The sequence below is a fragment of the Blennius ocellaris genome (genome assembly GCF_963422515.1).
Source record: "Blennius ocellaris genome assembly, chromosome: 2".
NCBI classification, from domain to species: domain Eukaryota; kingdom Metazoa; phylum Chordata; class Actinopteri; order Blenniiformes; family Blenniidae; genus Blennius; species Blennius ocellaris.
The window spans coordinates 6,666,921-6,684,344 of record NC_137651.1 but is presented as its reverse complement, the minus strand read 5'-3'; the positions used below and the strand labels follow the sequence as shown (position 1 = coordinate 6,684,344).

At 44.5% G+C, this 17,424-nt stretch overlaps 2 protein-coding genes across 2 annotated transcripts in view; both read left to right on the top strand.

Annotated features, from left to right (window-relative positions):
- The window catches only part of fchsd2 (FCH and double SH3 domains 2), a 68,148-nt gene extending 65,037 nt beyond the window's left edge, over positions 1–3,111 (top strand). The window contains exons 19-21 of the mRNA XM_080510072.1: positions 784–976; positions 1,055–1,149; positions 1,569–3,111. Coding sequence (XP_080366198.1) covers positions 784–976; positions 1,055–1,149; positions 1,569–1,661 — 381 coding nt within the window. The 3' untranslated portion in view covers positions 1,662–3,111. The remainder of the gene's footprint in view (positions 1–783; positions 977–1,054; positions 1,150–1,568) is intronic.
- Positions 3,112–6,641: 3,530 nt separating this feature from the next.
- Positions 6,642–16,991, top strand: LOC308137132 (NACHT and WD repeat domain-containing protein 2; the record flags this gene model as incomplete). Its single annotated transcript, XM_080505706.1, has 10 exons — positions 6,642–6,717; positions 6,818–6,906; positions 8,000–8,107; positions 9,264–9,461; positions 9,730–9,844; positions 10,054–10,205; positions 10,570–10,917; positions 11,023–11,124; positions 12,029–12,818; positions 13,903–16,991. 10 exons carry the CDS (start codon positions 6,642–6,644, stop codon positions 16,989–16,991), a joined length of 5,067 nt encoding a protein of 1,688 aa, XP_080361832.1.
- Between the last annotated feature and the right edge of the window lie 433 nt (positions 16,992–17,424).

The following is a 17,424-nucleotide window of genomic DNA, read 5'->3' as shown; positions in this document are numbered from 1 at the left end:
TGTCAGCAGGCCAAAGTTCACAAAGAGTGGATCAGAACTGCCATGTTCCTGCAGCACTCTGATAAAACCCCCAGCACTGCAATCACAGAAAAAACATCTTATCTGCGCCACTGAGTGCTGCCCCATTAGAGACTCTGCAACCGGAAGGATACAGCCTCTCCCTTCCTCGGAGCGCGCAGACACAACACGGCCGCTTGTATACGCTTTTACTCTTAATGCTATGGACACAAGTCAACTTGTATTTTTGTACAATCTTTACAGGGATAGTATTTTCTGCTATTAATGTTTTTTTGGTTTGTTTTTTTTCCCAGCAAACTTTAACACGCTGATGATACATAATTGATAATATAGTACTTCTGGTGATTATTAATTGAAGCAGCATCTCTGTTACGGAGTTAAAACCTTTGCATTCACCTCGTTTTATCGCCCTCGAGCAAAAACAAATAAATGAACGCTCTAGTAACTGCAGCCTGCTATCTGATACTGTGAGGTTTGGTGCCCTTACAGTCAAATTCACACGTGCATGATGTCTATATAGGTTTCCCTTATCGTATGTTGTTTGTGTTTTTTTTAATCTATCTTGCAGTTTAATAGCGTCAAACAGTTGTGTGTCAATAAATTAACTTAATTTACTTATAAAAACTTTGTTCATATGTTATTCATGATGCTTTTTGTTGTTTCAGACTGTTCGGCCGTTCCCTCAAGTGTTTAGTTTAACGTTCGATGTCCTCGTCGACTTGGTGCTTCGGTTAAAAATTCTGAATTTTCTGTCATATCTTGCAGATCTCTCCATCTCTGAAGTTGCCATCTTCTCTACCACCTCTTCCTCTCTACGACCAACCTCCCATCAGCCCATTCACCAGCCCCGAGACCTCCACCCCGCCTCCCCTGCCTCGCTCACCCTCTGCTGCACTTAACGGGGAGCACAAGCTGCCGCTGCCCGCCTCGTCACACAAAGGGCCGCTGTCCACTCACAGTAAGACGCATGCAGCTGCATTAAAAGAGGAAGACGACCGCTGGCTTTCATTTGAACATTTTCCTCCTCGCTGTGCAGATCAGACATCTGGCCGGAGTCCAGTATCTCCCGGATTTGTTCAGACGCAACCACAACGTTTCACTCCAGACAGCGGCCCGGGAAAACTACGACCCGTAAGTGTCGAAGATGCTCTGGAATTGTCCTTGTGCCTGTTAGTTCTTATTTTTGTGAACTGTAACACCAAGCTGACATCCTGAATATTTACAGAAAATGAATCAAACACTCAACAGTTCAGTTCAGTTTCAAGTGATTCTCCTTTTTTTATCTTAGAAATCAAGAACAAAAATATATGTTTGGCAATCACCAAGTCTAAGTCAAAGATTTTGCATATAATTAACCTTTATGTGCAGTAACTAGTGAAATTTCTTTATTTTTTTAATTTGTTTGATTATTTCTGAGTAATTACCAAGAGCTCCAGCCTCTGTTACATTGGCAGCCTGCATTTACCAGACAACTTAAATACCTACAGCACAGCACAAAGACAAGAATGTAGTCGTCGATTCAATTTACAAGCGGTGTTTCTCTGCTGCAGGTGCGAGCGGCTCCTCCTCCACCCAAGCAGCACTCCCGTCGACAGCAGGAGAAGAGCGACAAGACAGAAGAGGTGGAGATCACGCTGGTGTGACAGACAGGAGAGCCAACAGGCGTTTAGAGGACGGCGAGACAATATAAACAGGAGTCGGGGAACTGAACTGCTTTGAACTGAAGTTAGACGCTGGACTGAAGCCGAAGTGAACCACGTCGACCCTTCCGGCCGCTCCCGTCGCTCTCACCCTCGTGTTGAGGAGGAGAGCGGAGAGAGGGAGGATGAAGGCAGAGTATCCAATTAAATAATCCTCCTAATGAAGTGCAGCAGTAGCAGCCCACCCCCACACACACCCTTACCCCCCCACCCACCCCACCCCACCCCCCTTCCTCCTGCTGTCCCTCCATTCTTGCCTTATAACCTCATCTCATTGGACAGCCGAGCAGAGCGAGGAGGAATGTCTGGGCGTGTGAGGGGAAAACTGCTGATGGGTTTGGCAAGTTTCGTTCGTTTCCTTCCTCATTAAGCTTACTTGAACCGAAGTGGCGCGGTTTTTACTCCCGTGCACAGGGTCGTGGCACACTGTGCGGCGTTTAGCCTCGTTTCCTCCCGCTTACAGCCGATAATTATCTATGCCGAGCTCCGAAGCTGACAACATGTGGTAAAGTGTCATCTGAAGCGTCAATAATGTAATAGAAAGCACGATTAAGGCTGTTAGCTTGAGGTGCTGGGTGGATAAATTAGCAGCAAATTTGTTAAAAAAAACAAAAAAGGGGGACAAACCCGTGTTAGGATAATGTGAAGAGGTGGATGTGATGCCTGATTGTAATCGATTGAAATTACTTTCCAATTGTATTTGAAAATCTGCCTAAAGTCTACACATTTCCAAACACAGAGTAGGAATGTAGATAGATAAAGGTCAAATGTATCTAATTAAAGCAGAATTAATAGAAATATACCGATCAACCATAACATTACGACCAATAACACAAATTTTTGATTAAAGCATTACTTGATCATGGCAGCTGTTAGTGGAGGCGCGGATATAAGGCAAAGAGGGAACCGTTCGTCATCTGAGTTGATGCATTAGAAGCAGAAAAATGAGCAAACGTGAGGATTTGAGCCAGTTGGACAGGGATAATACTGTGATGGCTCAGCCACGGCTGCTCCAAACCTCTTGTGTGGTATTCCTAACCTGCAGTGGTCAGCGCCCATAAGGTATGATCGTGTTATTATGGCTGATCAGTCGTTTATGAATAATAAGTCACTTTATTTTAAGGACCCTTCTAAGGTTAAAAATTCTTCTATTTTGAATCCGATTTTGTAATCTGATACATTTCTTCTTTAAAGTAAGCTTGATGAGAGATACCGAGGAGGAGAACTTGCCAAGGTCATCGTATTCCAGTCTTCAGTGGAGGTTGAAGCGAATGAACCGACCCTCGAACCTCACCATATATAGTCATTATCATCATACGTATTCAATGTGTATTAGTACAGTACATTACTGTTGTCATAGGAATGTTATGCACAGCGTTTCATATAGAATTAAACTCAGCTGAACGGGGGGGGGAGAGATAAAAACACGTCTGATTATGTAGTGGAAGTTTAATCTTCATCTTACCCTGGAAGGGCATTGTAAATACAGTAGGAAGGAGGGATGAGAGGAGAGACGGAGGGGGGGGGGGGGGTGCGGGGGGGAGGGGGGGGGGGGGTGCGGGGGGAGGGGAGGGGCTGAAGGAAGAGACCAAGGAGGCTGGATCCTCCCCTCTCATCTTCTCCTCCCTTCCTCTACCTCCTCGTTGTCTCTCCCCTCTTTTCTCTCAACGTCTGTTCTGTCCGTCGGCAGTCAGAGTGAGTCAGTGGAGAGAGAGACGGCGTACACACATAGTATATTATACTGCACTCTCACATGGGCGTGTCGTTCCTCGTGCTGTGCGCCGGCGCTTTCATAGGCGGTGAAAGTATTTCACTATGTGCTGACGTTTAAAAAAAAAAATAACTAAAGTTCCAAACGAGGAAGATTTGGACCTTGATGAGTATTCAGCCCTTTTTACTTAGCACAGAATGAACATGTACAGTGTTTATCCCGTCTGATCAGATCTCCTCTCACGTTGTTTCTAACATTGTTCAGTTCACATATTCCCTCGTTCACGTCATTTTGTCACATTCACAGGTTTGTTTGGTTTTTTTTTGTTGGTTTTTTTTTTGGGTTCCACATTATTTTGTCACTTTTCTAAAACACTTGTGTATTTCAACAAGCAGAGTGAGGTTCATAGAGGAACTATATCTCACGGACAGAGCGAGCTTATGACATTCAAATGGAGCCGATTACAAATCTGATATTTGCTTGTTGTTTTTTTTGCTCAACATAAATAAACCCCGCCCCGTCCTAAAGTATTCCTCGAGCTTTTAAAAATCCCCTTTGCCCAACGGGCAGCGTAGCACTTTTATTTATTTGTACCTTCCCCGGGAAGTAGCAGTACCTTCACCTGGAATCAGCATGAACAGAAAAGACTCTGACGAATCACTGTTTTTACCAAATGCAGATGTCAGAGTTGTTCTTTTACATTCTGATCTTATGGACAATTTAGTGTTTTTTTTTTAATTAATTTTCCAGTGTGACCGGTGCTTTGAAATATATCTCCACTCTTCCAAAGAGGTGGGAGAATGTTTGTGGACGGTGTCATTTGATTTTATTTAATTCCAAAAAAAAAAAAAAGAAATAGAGAGAACAAACAAAAGGATGTTTGGAACGAACATGGAGAGAATGTTGTTTTTTTATTTTTTTTTTTATTTTGGGGAATGGTCTGGCTGTCTGTGATAAAAAAGAGAGATGAGGAGTTTAAATTGAGTCTGTGTTTGACTTTTCCCAACTCTTTACTACGTACCACATTGAAGTGAATTTCCCTAACTGTCAGTACAGACCCCAGATCAGGAAGGGGCAATTTTAAATATTGTTTGGGCTGCATGATGTACATCTTTATACTAGTAATTGAGCAATGACATAGTGAAACATAAGACTTAAAGCTACTTGACAGTAGTTTGAAACAGGTTTGAAAAATGCGACTCCTCCACCTTGTAATGCCATTAAGCCTCCATCTGGCTTTAAATTGGACAATCAATGTCATTAGTGGCTCACAGACCTTAATATGATGAGAAGAATCGATCCTGTTTTGAAGGCATCCACTCCAAAATACGGATTTCTCTTTTGTACATTTGTTTTTATTGATAGAAAATACTAGAAGAAACTCTATTAGAATAGTGCTTTCAGAAAAGAGGAATCGGTATTTTAGATTGGATTGCTGCCTTCAAAACAGCATCGATGCACTTTCACAGAGTTTTGGGAGGTGTGGCGAGTCGATACCGCGGTTCGATCTGATATGAGGTTAAATTCACCTTCCAATGAAATCAAGAATTTAGATTTTTTTTTTTTTTTGAAAATAGTCTCTCGAGCCACTAAGAAGTTTCTTACGTCTGACTGGGATTCACTTTGTGTTTCAGTGTTGTGTGATTGGATTGTGACATCTCGTCGCGCTGTAGAAGAACTCGAAACTCACAGAGGCAGCATCCAGAATACGGTGCAAAACTCCGCATTAAACATCGTCACCACCACATCGCTGGTGCTGTACATCTGTTTTCATCCCTTAAATGTAAAATAGATTGATTTTTGTGCATTCTGACTGCAAATATCTCCTTGAGTTATGCAAGTTATTACAGATCAGAGATTTGCAAAGTGTGGGAGGATGAGCCCGGCCCACAGAGCTTTAAAACAAAGCAAAACCCTCACCTCTCATAATACACAGAATTCTGGGGAAACACCAGACTTTCTGTTATTTTCGCATCATGAAATGTATTTGGAACAGTTGCAATAATAATCCTCTCTTTCTATCAGATCAAATTGAGTTTAACTTTAAATATCTGGCAGGTCTTGCTTCAAATGAAATTGTTTCTGTTTGTTTAAATTCATTCCCATCCTCCACGTACTAATTAGAAGCAGGATGTGCTCTCCAAACCTGCTCCTCCAGGGTTTTTCTTCTGCTGCACCACAGTGAAGATCTGCGAGGCGACTCTGCCCACACTTTGAAAAACCTCTGATGTTCAGCACCTGCTGTGTAGGATCCGTATGTCGTGTGGCTCAGAAGGAAAGTCCTCTTGTGGGAGTACATTTATTGGTTTCCCTTTTTGAAAGCGACGTGAAAAACAAAACAAAAAAACCATCCAGTGTAGCAGACATCACAATGTCTCATACAAGCCTATCGCTCCTCCGCTGCCGCGAGGCCGTGCGGCCACTCCCCACAAGCAGCCTCTCCTTGATCTCTCTGAGATCTTATTTTTGACAGTTTTCAAACTTGTTTTGAAGTTTATGGTTTTCGAGCCGCGTCCGCACAGCGTCCCACCGTAAAGAAGCTCCGTCAGCCACCCTGTCAAAGATAACATTTAGGACATTCTGTTGCCCGCTGTCACTTTGAACATGATTATTTTCCTTTTATAACAGCCCCTTTGGTCCACCGCGGTGTTTAATCATTTGGTATGAGCCTCTTTTCTTTTTTCTTTTTTTTTTGGAGATTATTCTTTTTTAAATGTTTTATATATTTCTTTATTTTTCTTGCGTGAAGCAGCACAGATGTGGTGGAACAACTGGCCTTCTCTCTCTTGACAGGCTGCTGCCATGATGACAATAATGAGAACAGGTGCAAAAGTCTTTCTGCATATTATTATTGGCTGTACAAAAAAAAAAATAAAGTTTGTATTTATTGTGTACAAATGTTAATTAATAAAAAACATGGAAAATGGTGTGTCAGTGTTTGCTTTTGTGCTTATGATGTGTGTTTTCGTTCTACTTACACAGGAAGTGAGTATCTGGTGTGTGTGTGTGTGTGTGTGTGTGTGTGTGTGTGTGTATGTGTGTGAGGAGAAGTGGGCGTGATTAAAACACAGTATAAACCATCAGAGGACAGAGGAGTTTCCTGAGTGGAGCCAGAGGGCCCAGAGGAGAACCTGCATCCCTCAACCATTTAGGTTGTTGAATATGCTCCAGCCAGAACTTTTCTTGCTTTAATTAATAGCAGTGTAAGAGCCATGCGCTCTGAGGGGAAACAAATAGACGGGCCTCGTCCATCCTGTGTGAAAATCTACCTGTGCTCCAACCCTGAGGGTATGTAAATGATCCACCACGCCACAGCAGCTGCTGGCTTTCCTCTTTTGAGTTAACTTTTGTCTGTGTTCATCCTGTTTATGTTCCTGTTTGTGTGCAGACAGCGTGGTGGAGCGCAGAGCTCTGAGAGACACTGTGTTTCCCCGGCTTAGAGAGCAATGCAGACACTCCACTGGCCTGGAGGTCAGGGTGAGAAGCAAACCTCATTTACATAAACTCGACTCGCTGTGTAGAAAACACGCTACTTTACCAGTTCATTTTTGTGCCGACGGGATCTTACAGTCACTGCTATATGTGTAAAATACTGCTGATTGGAAGTTCATTATAAATGACTTACAAAGTTTAGATGAGGATGTTTAATTTGACCATTAATTGAAAATCACTGCAATGTTTTTAAATGGAAGAGTTAAATCCTAACATGTCACTAACAGACTTTCCCAGACAAAGATACAGATTATATTCATTTACAGAATCAAATCTGTTCTTCAGGTTTGCTGTAATCTGGCCACAGATTTCACCATTTACAGTTAAATAAATTCTCCTCCCTCCATTTGAATGCATTTGAAGGGAAACGATCGACATTTCATAATCAGTATTTGTGGGCTCTACTTTCCCACACACAAATCTGGATGTCTTATTTTAAAGGACTAAGCATTACCACACAAATCAAAAATGACCATTGCAATCTACTCCAAATGTCTACAATAAACAATAATGTATGATTAGAAGTGATATCAAAAAGTCACAAGTCAAAATCTATTAATAAAGCTTTTTCTGCATCACTGTAGGATTTTTATTTTATTATTATTTTAGTTTAGATGCAACAAAAAGCACAAAACAACAAGTTATACAATATGGAGGAAAATCATTTGCAGACTTTTTCTGAGAGTGACGCAGGTGGGTCGAAACAAGTCATTCACAAAAGGTGTGTGTGTGTGTGTGTGTGTGTGTGTGTGTGTGTGTGTGTGTGTGTGTGTGTGTGTGTGTGTGTGTGTGTGTGTGTGTGTGTGTGTGTGTGTGTGTGTGTGTGTGTGTGTGTGTGTGTGTGTGTGTGTGTGTGTGTGTGTGTGTGTGTGTGTGTGTCACCCTCGGGTCACTTCAATCAGAGCATTGTGCCAGGCCTCTATTGAGCAGCATGTGTAATTAGACAGAGGGAAGATAAACTCTACTGAACCTGCCCGTCCTCTTCTCTGTTTCAATCTTTACTCAGCTCTTTTTGTTGTTGTTGTTGTTGTTGTTGTTGTTGTTGTTAACCCTTTAACTCTGCTTGTTTTGTTTGCAGCTGATAGATCCCTTTGAGTCCAGGGATCCTGGGCGTTGGCCAGATGAAAACACCAGACGGGAGCTAATAAGGGCTTGCAGAGAAAGCTCAGCCGGGCCTTTTCTACTGGTAAATTAAGCTCAGCGAAAGAAAACCGGTCATGAGTTTTAAAGGTTGTCGACTGGGGTTATTTTGAAGGTTTAATTGTTCCACACCGCGGAGCTTTGATAAAGTATAGCTTTTCTAAATCCTTCAGTGAAAAAAAAAGAACTGACTATATACATTATGTTTCTGAGGCGACACACATACAGAACAGTGCAGCTGGGGTTCCTTGTAATTTGGCACCAGCCTCAGTGGGTAATTTGCAGCTGACTAGGGTGGATTAACTGTTGTTAATCTGTTATGAACCGGCATCATATTTTGTATTTCAAGGAGCAGAGAGGAAAGTTCAGAGACTTTCATCGTCTCAGTTTCAATGTGTTCTTCTGAACACTCTTATAGGGACCTACGACTGAATATCTACAGTTAGAGTTACAGTTTAGGTGTTTTTGATACAAAAATAATCTAAACAGACATTTTTATAGCTGTTGGGACATGGTGTGCTTGGCTAGAATGAATAGATGGTTGGGTTTTTTTTTTATTGGTCATATTTACAACGAATACACAGCTACATTTGGTCAGCATTCAGTGCATCAGAGTGGCGCAATGGGCAGCAGGTGGGCGTCACAATGGTTTTGCTCAGGTGGCTACAATGGTAACCTCAGCTGTGAGGCTTGAATCTCATCACCAGCTCACAGCAGCCATATTGCTCAGTATCAGTCTTACATATTTAAATATCAAAACAAATCTTCATTGTTTGAGCCTGCGTCTCTCTGTTTTGCAAAATAAATAGCTCATATAGTCATCAATAGTCATTCACCGGAAGATTTGGGGTTCAAATCTCACTGCTGATCCGTCACTACAATGAACTAATGTAGAATTTCTTCCATTTGTTTTCTCTTTCTAAAGCAACTGTACAAACCAAAACTACAAAATACCCAGAAAGTCCCCTTACAATCGTGATCATAATCAACACAGAGCTTTCGGTGCCCTGTACTGTTTCTCATATTGTGATGAACCCAACTGGTGACTTCCTGTTGTGCCTTAATCAAGCAAAGTAAAGGCAGGGGCACATAAGGTGAAACTGTTAAAAAAAAAAAAAAAAAAAAATTGTTGCTTTTATGAGTGTCATAAATCCGTTCATTCCTCCTGCTGTTTCCTCTGCGGCCACACGGCGGCGTTACAGACCCTGATCGGTCACCAGTATGGCCCAGCCAGCCTGCCCACCCAGGTGGAGGTGTCCCAGTACCAGCTGCTGCTGCACCAGAGCCAGCAGGTGGGCTTCAGCACCCAGGAGCTGGAGGCGGAGTACCACAGGGACGAGAACAGCATCCCCGCCTCCTACTGCAGGACTCCGTCACCCAGACACGCCTGCTGTCCTCCAGTGAGCGAAACACTCACTGCCTCCTTTTCATTTAGCAATTATAATTAGGGCTCTCCTGCTGGGGAGGTGTGGGGGGGGGGGGGGGGGGGGGGGGGGGAGCAGGAGAAGGTTCAGAGAAGGTTACGGATAATTAAATGGGAGATATTAATCTCATCCTCAGATGATGCATCGCATTTCCCAACAAGCATTTGGAAATAATAGTTAATATAATGAATTAAATGAAGTTGTAATTTACGTCCGGACTCCTTGAACTGTTGTTGCTGTGCAGGCTGATGGGGGTTGTCGAGAAGAGGAGATGAGGAGGGTGTTTCACACTGCTGTGAGTCTGAGTGTGCAGAGCGGCATGATGAGCCCGGAGAGAGGCCAACACTTCTACAGATCAGGTGAAATACACACTGGCTTTCTGCACTTCCTGTGTCTTAGACAGGAGACACACATCTCTCGCTTGTAATTACAAACTAGAGATGTTACAAACTTCCTTTAACGCAGTAATTTATATTTTATTAGTTTCATCCTTTCATTTACTCGATTGAGGAATGCATATGGTTTGTGTTGTTGTTGTTGTTTATGTGTAATCGATATTTGTCTTCAGCTCTTGACGCAGACCTGCGATTCGCTCTGGACGACTGTCCCGAGCGACCACACGGTCCCGAGACCGTCGTTGGACGCTGCTTGGTCTACGTCAACAAGGTCGTCAATGCGAAAGGAAGACTAGCAAAGCAACAGCTGCAGCCTCGTGTCCAGGTAAAAGAATGTTTTTTGGGGGTTTTTTCTCCACATTTTTCTGAATTTAACTGTATTTTCATAGTCGTCGTGCATCAATGAAAGGGCCTAAACATAATTTTTTGTGTTAACTCTTCCAGGTAGTTTCGGGAATTGTGATAAAATAATGTGTTACTATTACATGTCGAGTTTTTGGCAGAAATATACTGGTAGATGATTATTATTAGGAAATTAATAAACACAGTTACAGGAGTTTTATCCCAGCTGTTTAGTTGCGACTCCTTGTTTCAATTTGTTGATTTTTCTCTCGCAGTAAGGTTTGCTGACTTTTGCATGCCAGATGAAAATGTGAATATATATATATATAAATATTCTGTGTTTTCAGGCTTTAACCTCTGATACAGTCCTGCCGACCACAGCGCTCCCCGATGGAGATTTGTTATTGTCTGACCTGTGTGACACCTTCCTCCCGGAGGCCGTCACTGCCCGCCAGCTTCTGGTCTACACCACAACCACAGAGTGCGACCCCCGCCACGGCTACACCACGAACCGGAGACGGGGCTACGCCGAGTCCCTGTGCCAGCAGGTCTACTGCGACCTGGCGAGGCTGATCGATGGCTTGAACGTCCCAGAAACCAGAGGGGACACGTTGAGGAGGGAGCGGGCCGAGCAGGAGGAGCTGTGTGACCTCCTGTCTGGACTGTATGAGGTTTTACAACCAGAGGAGGAACAGGTGAGGCACAAAATGCAGTAAGAGTGTCACAAACACAGCTCACAAGTCATGCTTTGCATATTCTTCACTTCTTAAGCTGTGATTAGACTTGATGACTGCTTGTAGGTCAGAGCCTATGTGGAGCAGAGAGACCAGCAGCGCCCTCTCGTGGTGACAGGAGGCCCCTGCACAGGGAAGACAGTCCTGGTCGCACACTGCACTCAGAAAGTAGGTGGAATAAAGTCAAACCCATTTTCATTTATTTATACAAAAAAATCACAACAGAAAAGCTTTTGAAACATAACTGATGATTATTTGTATATCAATATTTATTTATTTTTTTGTATTTACAATTGATGGTACCATATTGGCACAAATATAAGACTAAGGGTTTTTTTTTCTTTTTTTCTGGGAAATCCGCTATGAAAAATGAGGTGGTGATATAATCGGGGTCTGGCGTAGAAAATCTGTACGGTGTAACAGGCTGTCTTTTCAGTGTCATGTCTTTATTCTGAGGAAAAAAACACCAAGACTCCTTAAATCAAATATCAGTATTATTCTTCACATGCCAAAATCCATTAGTGTAATGATGGTGGCGTCCAGTGGGAACGAAAAGCATCAGTCTCTGTCATTCTGCATGTGACAGAACTCAACTTCCTCCATTTGCTGTCTTGAAGCACAAAACCTCTCTGGAAGAGGACGGCAGGCATCATCATACTGCAGGAAAAGGGCTGCGAGTGTTTCCTTATAGCTATTCTGATACCTTCACATGTTGATTTGCACACACATATTCAGTTCAATGTGTTGCAATCATCTGTATTTAAAAAAGATAAATATAACAACATTTCTGTACAAACAATATTTGGTCTGCACACACACACACACACACACACACACACACACACACATATACGTGAAAATCGACTAACATTAAAACAGTTCAGTCTATGACTTCCAGTTATATGAATTACCAGAGAAAATATTTTACTCATGCAACCTGTATGGTTTGAAACGACGCGAATTCATTAGAAGAAGAAAAATAAAGCATACGTACATTGTAGCATGATTTAGCACAAATCTGCATGTTTGACTGAAATACACAACCATGTCTTGTATCTGTTTGTCTCCACAGATACAGTCGTGGTGCACTAACAGCGATCCTGTGGTGATCGGATATCTTTGCAGCCTATCAACCGATTCGTCTCCAAAACATCTGCTGTCCAGCCTCTGCAGTCAAATCGCTGACAGATATCACACGTCTTCCTCCAGGCAGGATCCCGGCGTCTGCCTCCACACTAACCAGACAGATCGAAGCTGCAGCATGAACACCGGCGAGCTCCAATCCAGCTGCAGCGCCACATCTGCTCTGCAGTCCCACCATGAACCTGGCACTGACGGACATTTTTATGGCCCCGATCTGAATCAGGGGAGCAAAACATACCTTGAACCCAAAGAACTCCACTCCAGCCTCCTAAAACCAGATATTTGTCTGTCTGATCTTAAAGAACTGATCTTATCTCTGCTGACCCTCCTGCCGTCGGAGGAACGGCCTCTCGTGCTCCTCCTTGACGGATTGGACCAACTGGAGAACAGCTCTGGTTCCCAGGTCATCCAAACCCTCCCCTCCCCCCTCCCTCCGCACGTCAAGCTCATCCTCACAGCGTCATGTTACCAAACATGCCTCCTGCACGCCGTGGAGCTGCACTACCCGCCGCGCGGCGTGGAGGAGTCGACGTGCCAGCGTGTCCAGCTGGGGCGGGTGGACAGGAAACAGTGTGTGCAGATGTTGGCATCGCTGCTGAGGAGTTCAGGGAGGAGGGTGACTTCAGGACAGCAAGCGCTGGTGAACCAGGCGCTGAGCTGCTGTGGACTTCCTCTCTATGCTCGACTCCTGCACGCACACACATCGCTCTGGCGCTCTGGTATAACCAACACACAGACTCTGCTTTTAGTTATTCTTCTTTTAAGCCAAAAATATACGATGCCAGGTGAAGACTAAAGGCAGCAACACGACTCTCACTACTTTACAAAGTTGCTGCATCCGTCACATTCAACTCCAGTCCTGTTCTTCAGGGGTGAAAGTAGAGAATTAAAGATTCCCACATTACTGTAATTTTGTTATATATAGGATAGTTGCAATTTCTTTAGACATATGGACAGCAGATGGATGAAACTAATTTGCTACTGAATGCACTCACAATTTGAATGCATATTCCAAAATTTTCATCTTTATTTTTGTATCCAGTAAGTTTTGTAAAAATTTGCTGGCAACAAAATTGATATATTGCCATTTTCATATACCTTTTTTTTTTTTATATTTCAGGTAAATAAAATATTATAATCCAATAAATCCAAACTACTTTGTAATTGTATTTTTCAACAATGATACCTTTACTTGTACTTGAATTTGCCAGTTAATAGTAGTAGTACTTGAGTACTAAATTTCATAATTATTTTCACCTGAATTCACCTCATACACATGTTTTTGGTCTGTGGCTTTGAAGAAATCAGACTGCAGAGAGAGAAAATGCAAGCAACCGATCATATTTGCACTTTCATTTCAAAGTACTAACTACTACACCACCATACCATGATTAATAAGTGGGGCAGAGTTGCTCATGCACTGAACTGCATTGATGAGAGTAAACCCCACAGAGAATACTCTGTGTGCTGATGAACCTTCTGAAAAGTTATAGCATGTGGCAGATAGAAGTGCATTACATGAAAAGTGTACCAACCTTTTGACTTAAACACCTTATGTCAATCACGTTTTGTTTTGTTTTTTTAATCACAAAATATTGTCGCTAAAAACATTTAGAACATTTTAAAAACCGTCCAAGAGAGTGAAGAGAACAACCTCATGATGATGCTTCTGGACAAGATTAAATGAAGTGAATTTTATGGCAAAGAGCAAAAGATATTGTGTGTTTTTGATCATTCTGATCTGATATAAAAGAAAACTCCTCCGACTTCACCACCTTACTTTGCTTCTCCTTCTCTCCCCAGATTCAGATGTGACTGACTCGTCTCTGCCCAACAGTGTCCATTCATCCATTTCCACCCTCTTGGATCTCCTCGGGCACAAACACGGCTCCTCTTTGGTGGAACGTGCCGTCTCCGTCCTCACGCTGTCTCGTGCCGGGCTCACCGATTCCGAGTTAACAGATCTGTTGTGCGGACAGAGCGGGAGTGAGGAGGCCCAAGTCGACGTGGAGCGACTCCTGTTAGATTTGAGAAGCTTCCTGGTGATGCGAACAGCTGCAGGTTCTCAGGTTCTCCAGTGGGTGAGCCGGCATTTCAAGCTGGTCGTGGCTAAAAGGTTTCTAGGCAGCGAGGAGGTGCGGAGAGAGATTCACACGGAGATGGCGGATTATTTCAGCGGGCGCCAGGTTCATGGAGGCAATGAATCCAACAGAAGTGATGCCTTTACCTCACAGGTAAACAAAGCATCCAGCCAAACGTTTGTGCTCACTGCTTTCAGTGATGCTGGCCAGGTGAGCTTGAGGAGAGTCGTAGAACTTCCTCATCACTTGAAACAAAGTGGGAAGTGGGAGGATCTGGAGAGCGGGCTGCTCATGTCGTTCAACTATCACCAGGCAATGGTTCAGGCTGGGCTTCTGGCAGAGCTGGCGGCCATGTTGGAGTCCTGCGAGGACCCGGCCCGGTCTGAGTTTGTAAGAGAACGACTCCTCCTGGCAAGCATTTTAAAATCCTCTGCTTGTTTCCTGCAGAGTTCACCTTTGCAGCTGTGTGCAGTGATGGAGTCGGGACTCCTCCCCTATCTGGAGGTCTTTCCCGCCCTAAAGGCTTACGTCAGAGACGTCAGACTGGACAGGAGGCGGAGAGGAAGTGGGTTAGGAATATCCCTTTGTCCCACTCCTTCCTCTGTTCTCCCCATCCAGTATTTAAAACTCAACAATAAAACCAAGGATCTTTGTGTGACTGAAACTGCTGTTGCAGGGCGCGGGGTCGTGGTACAGGTTTTAAGTGACGGTTCAGCTTGGATTTGGAAAGGCTGCAGTCGCGAACTAGCTAAACTGTCGCTGGCGTGGGAGGAGAGCGAGCTGAAGTTCGCAGGAGTGAAGAGCAGCGGAGATCTTCTTCTGCTGGCGACGCAATGCCACAAACTTTATGTGTGCGATGCAGTGGGTCCGGAGAGGTTTCAGAAGATTAAAATCCCTCTGAGGCCAGTGTCTGAATCAAACCATGAGTTGAATAAAATCCAAGGTTTTGTTGCTGGTCAGAAAAAGTTGCTCATGTGGTGGAAAGACGAGAGTTTTGTGAGTGTGTTTGACATTCACAGTGAGGCCACGACTTATCTCCAGTGTCAGAGCTCTGTGACCTGCGTGGTCGTCTCCTCTGATTGCCGCTGTGCGTACTGTGGGCAGGACGAAGGCACAGTGTCCATATTTGACTTGGAAAGCAACACTCTGATTGGCACCTGTTCAAACTCCAACCAAAGTGCGGTTGCATCAATAATCCTCAGGGAAGAAGATCACTTCGAGATGGCGTGTGTTGACAGGAGCGGGAGTGTAGCCCTGTGGGACGTGGCAGCCAAAACACAACCACCAAGACTTGTTAAGGAAATATGCAATCGAAAATCCAACGAAATCCTCGGTACAGATTATTCTCTGGAGACTGACACTCTTCTGTTGTGTCAAGCTGAACAGGTTACTCTGTATGATACTTGTAACTGGGAGCTATGGGACCAGTTCTTGGCTCCACAGAGCAGAGCCTTCAGTCAAGCCCTGCTCTCTCAGGATGGCCATCTTTTGCTGGCTCTTGTAGAAACCTGCACTCCCGTCCTGGTGTGGAGGATCACCTCCGGGGAGTGTGTCCTCTCCTTGGAAATGAACAAGTGGCCACACTCGCTCCTCAAGACGGCCACAGATTTCATCTCTGTCGCCCGTGACGGCTGTCTGACGGCGTGGGATTCTGAGATGATCGCCGCCGCGGGAACGAGTCCAAAAATGATGTGCGGCGTTAAAGCGGTGGCGGTCGAACCAAAAGGGAAGTGGTTCTACACTGCTGATGGGTCAGAGAGAGTGTGGCGATGGCGTTTAGACTCGAAACTTCCACACGGTCACTTCCTGCACGACGGTCCGGTGGAAAAACTGCTGCTTTCGCCAAACGGCGTCCACCTCGTGTCACTCTCTGCGGGAGAGATTTATGTTTGGCAGATAGAGGGCGGCAACAACGTTGTGCGTATCAGTGGCAGCAGGGCGACGAACATCCTCATCACACCAAACAGTCATTTTGGGGTGAGCATTTCTGAGCGAGGGCTCTCGCGGGTTTGGCGGTTGGCGCACGGGAGTATCGTGTGCAGCATCCACCTGTACCTGTCCGACGCTCAGGTGTCGCCCGAAGGCACCTTCCTCATTGGCCGCCGCTCCGGAGACCTGGTGGCTGCCAATCTGTGGTCGGGTTCCATCAGCAAGCGTTTCTCCTGCGTGGAAAGCTCGGAGCGCGTCGTTGCCTTCCACACAATCTCACAGCACCCAGATTACGTGCTGGTGATGGCTGCCTCGGGGGCGGTGTACACCTGGAATGTAGCCGAGGAAACGGCGTGCAGGCACTTCCAGCTGCCGGAAACATTTCTGTGTCAACCACAAGACTTCCAGATGTCCTCCGATAGCAGTTACGCTCTGCTGTCCATGGATAACGACACCATCAACCTCCTAGACCTTTCTCAGGTCAGACTGTGCAAGTTCAGAAGTGACGGGCGCATCATTAAAGCCTGTTTGGACAAAAATGGCCGCTTCGCTGTGTACATATCGCAACCACCCAGCCTGGAGGATAGCTGTACCTGTTTCCTGCACACAAGGCCCGTCCTGACTGTCGTCCGACTGTCTGATGGAGAAACAATCGGCAGCGTGAGTCTGTCAAAGAGCCCACTCACTGTGGTCGTCCGCGGACAGCATGTGTTTGTAGGTTTGGAAGACGGGTCTCTAGCTGTTTACTCCGTTTTCAACGTCAATGAGAAGGAGTTGTTCAGGAGCCAGGGAGATTCAAACGGTCAAGGCAAACAGTGTCTTTTTGATAAAGACTTAACCTGCTGGTTTCCTCGAGCCGCCGCCACTGTTATATGGAGTTAAGATTAGTGGAAAGGGACACATTGATGTATAAATAATGTTGGAATTCGTACCTGTGTTCCCCTGAATTCCTGCGTGTTCGTTTGATCCGGGAGAGGCAGAAAGAGAGTTAATTTCTTCAATAATGAATTTAATAATCACACAAACTAGAGATTACAAAAATGCATATCAGATTATACAATGCTACAAAATTCCATATATCAGAGTTTGCATTATACGAGCTCGGACCGTTCTTCCTTGCAGACCCAAGTATATAGGCCGGGTTTACAATGAAGAAGGGCCCCGTTGCAACGCGTGGTCCCTATTTATACATTTGCATATGACACCTCAACCTCACATTGGTCAGTTCCTCGTAATGTATGCGTTGCTATGGTGAAGTTGCCATTCCTTTGTCTCTAAAACTGCTTAAAACTGGTTCTTCTCAGAGCTTGACGTT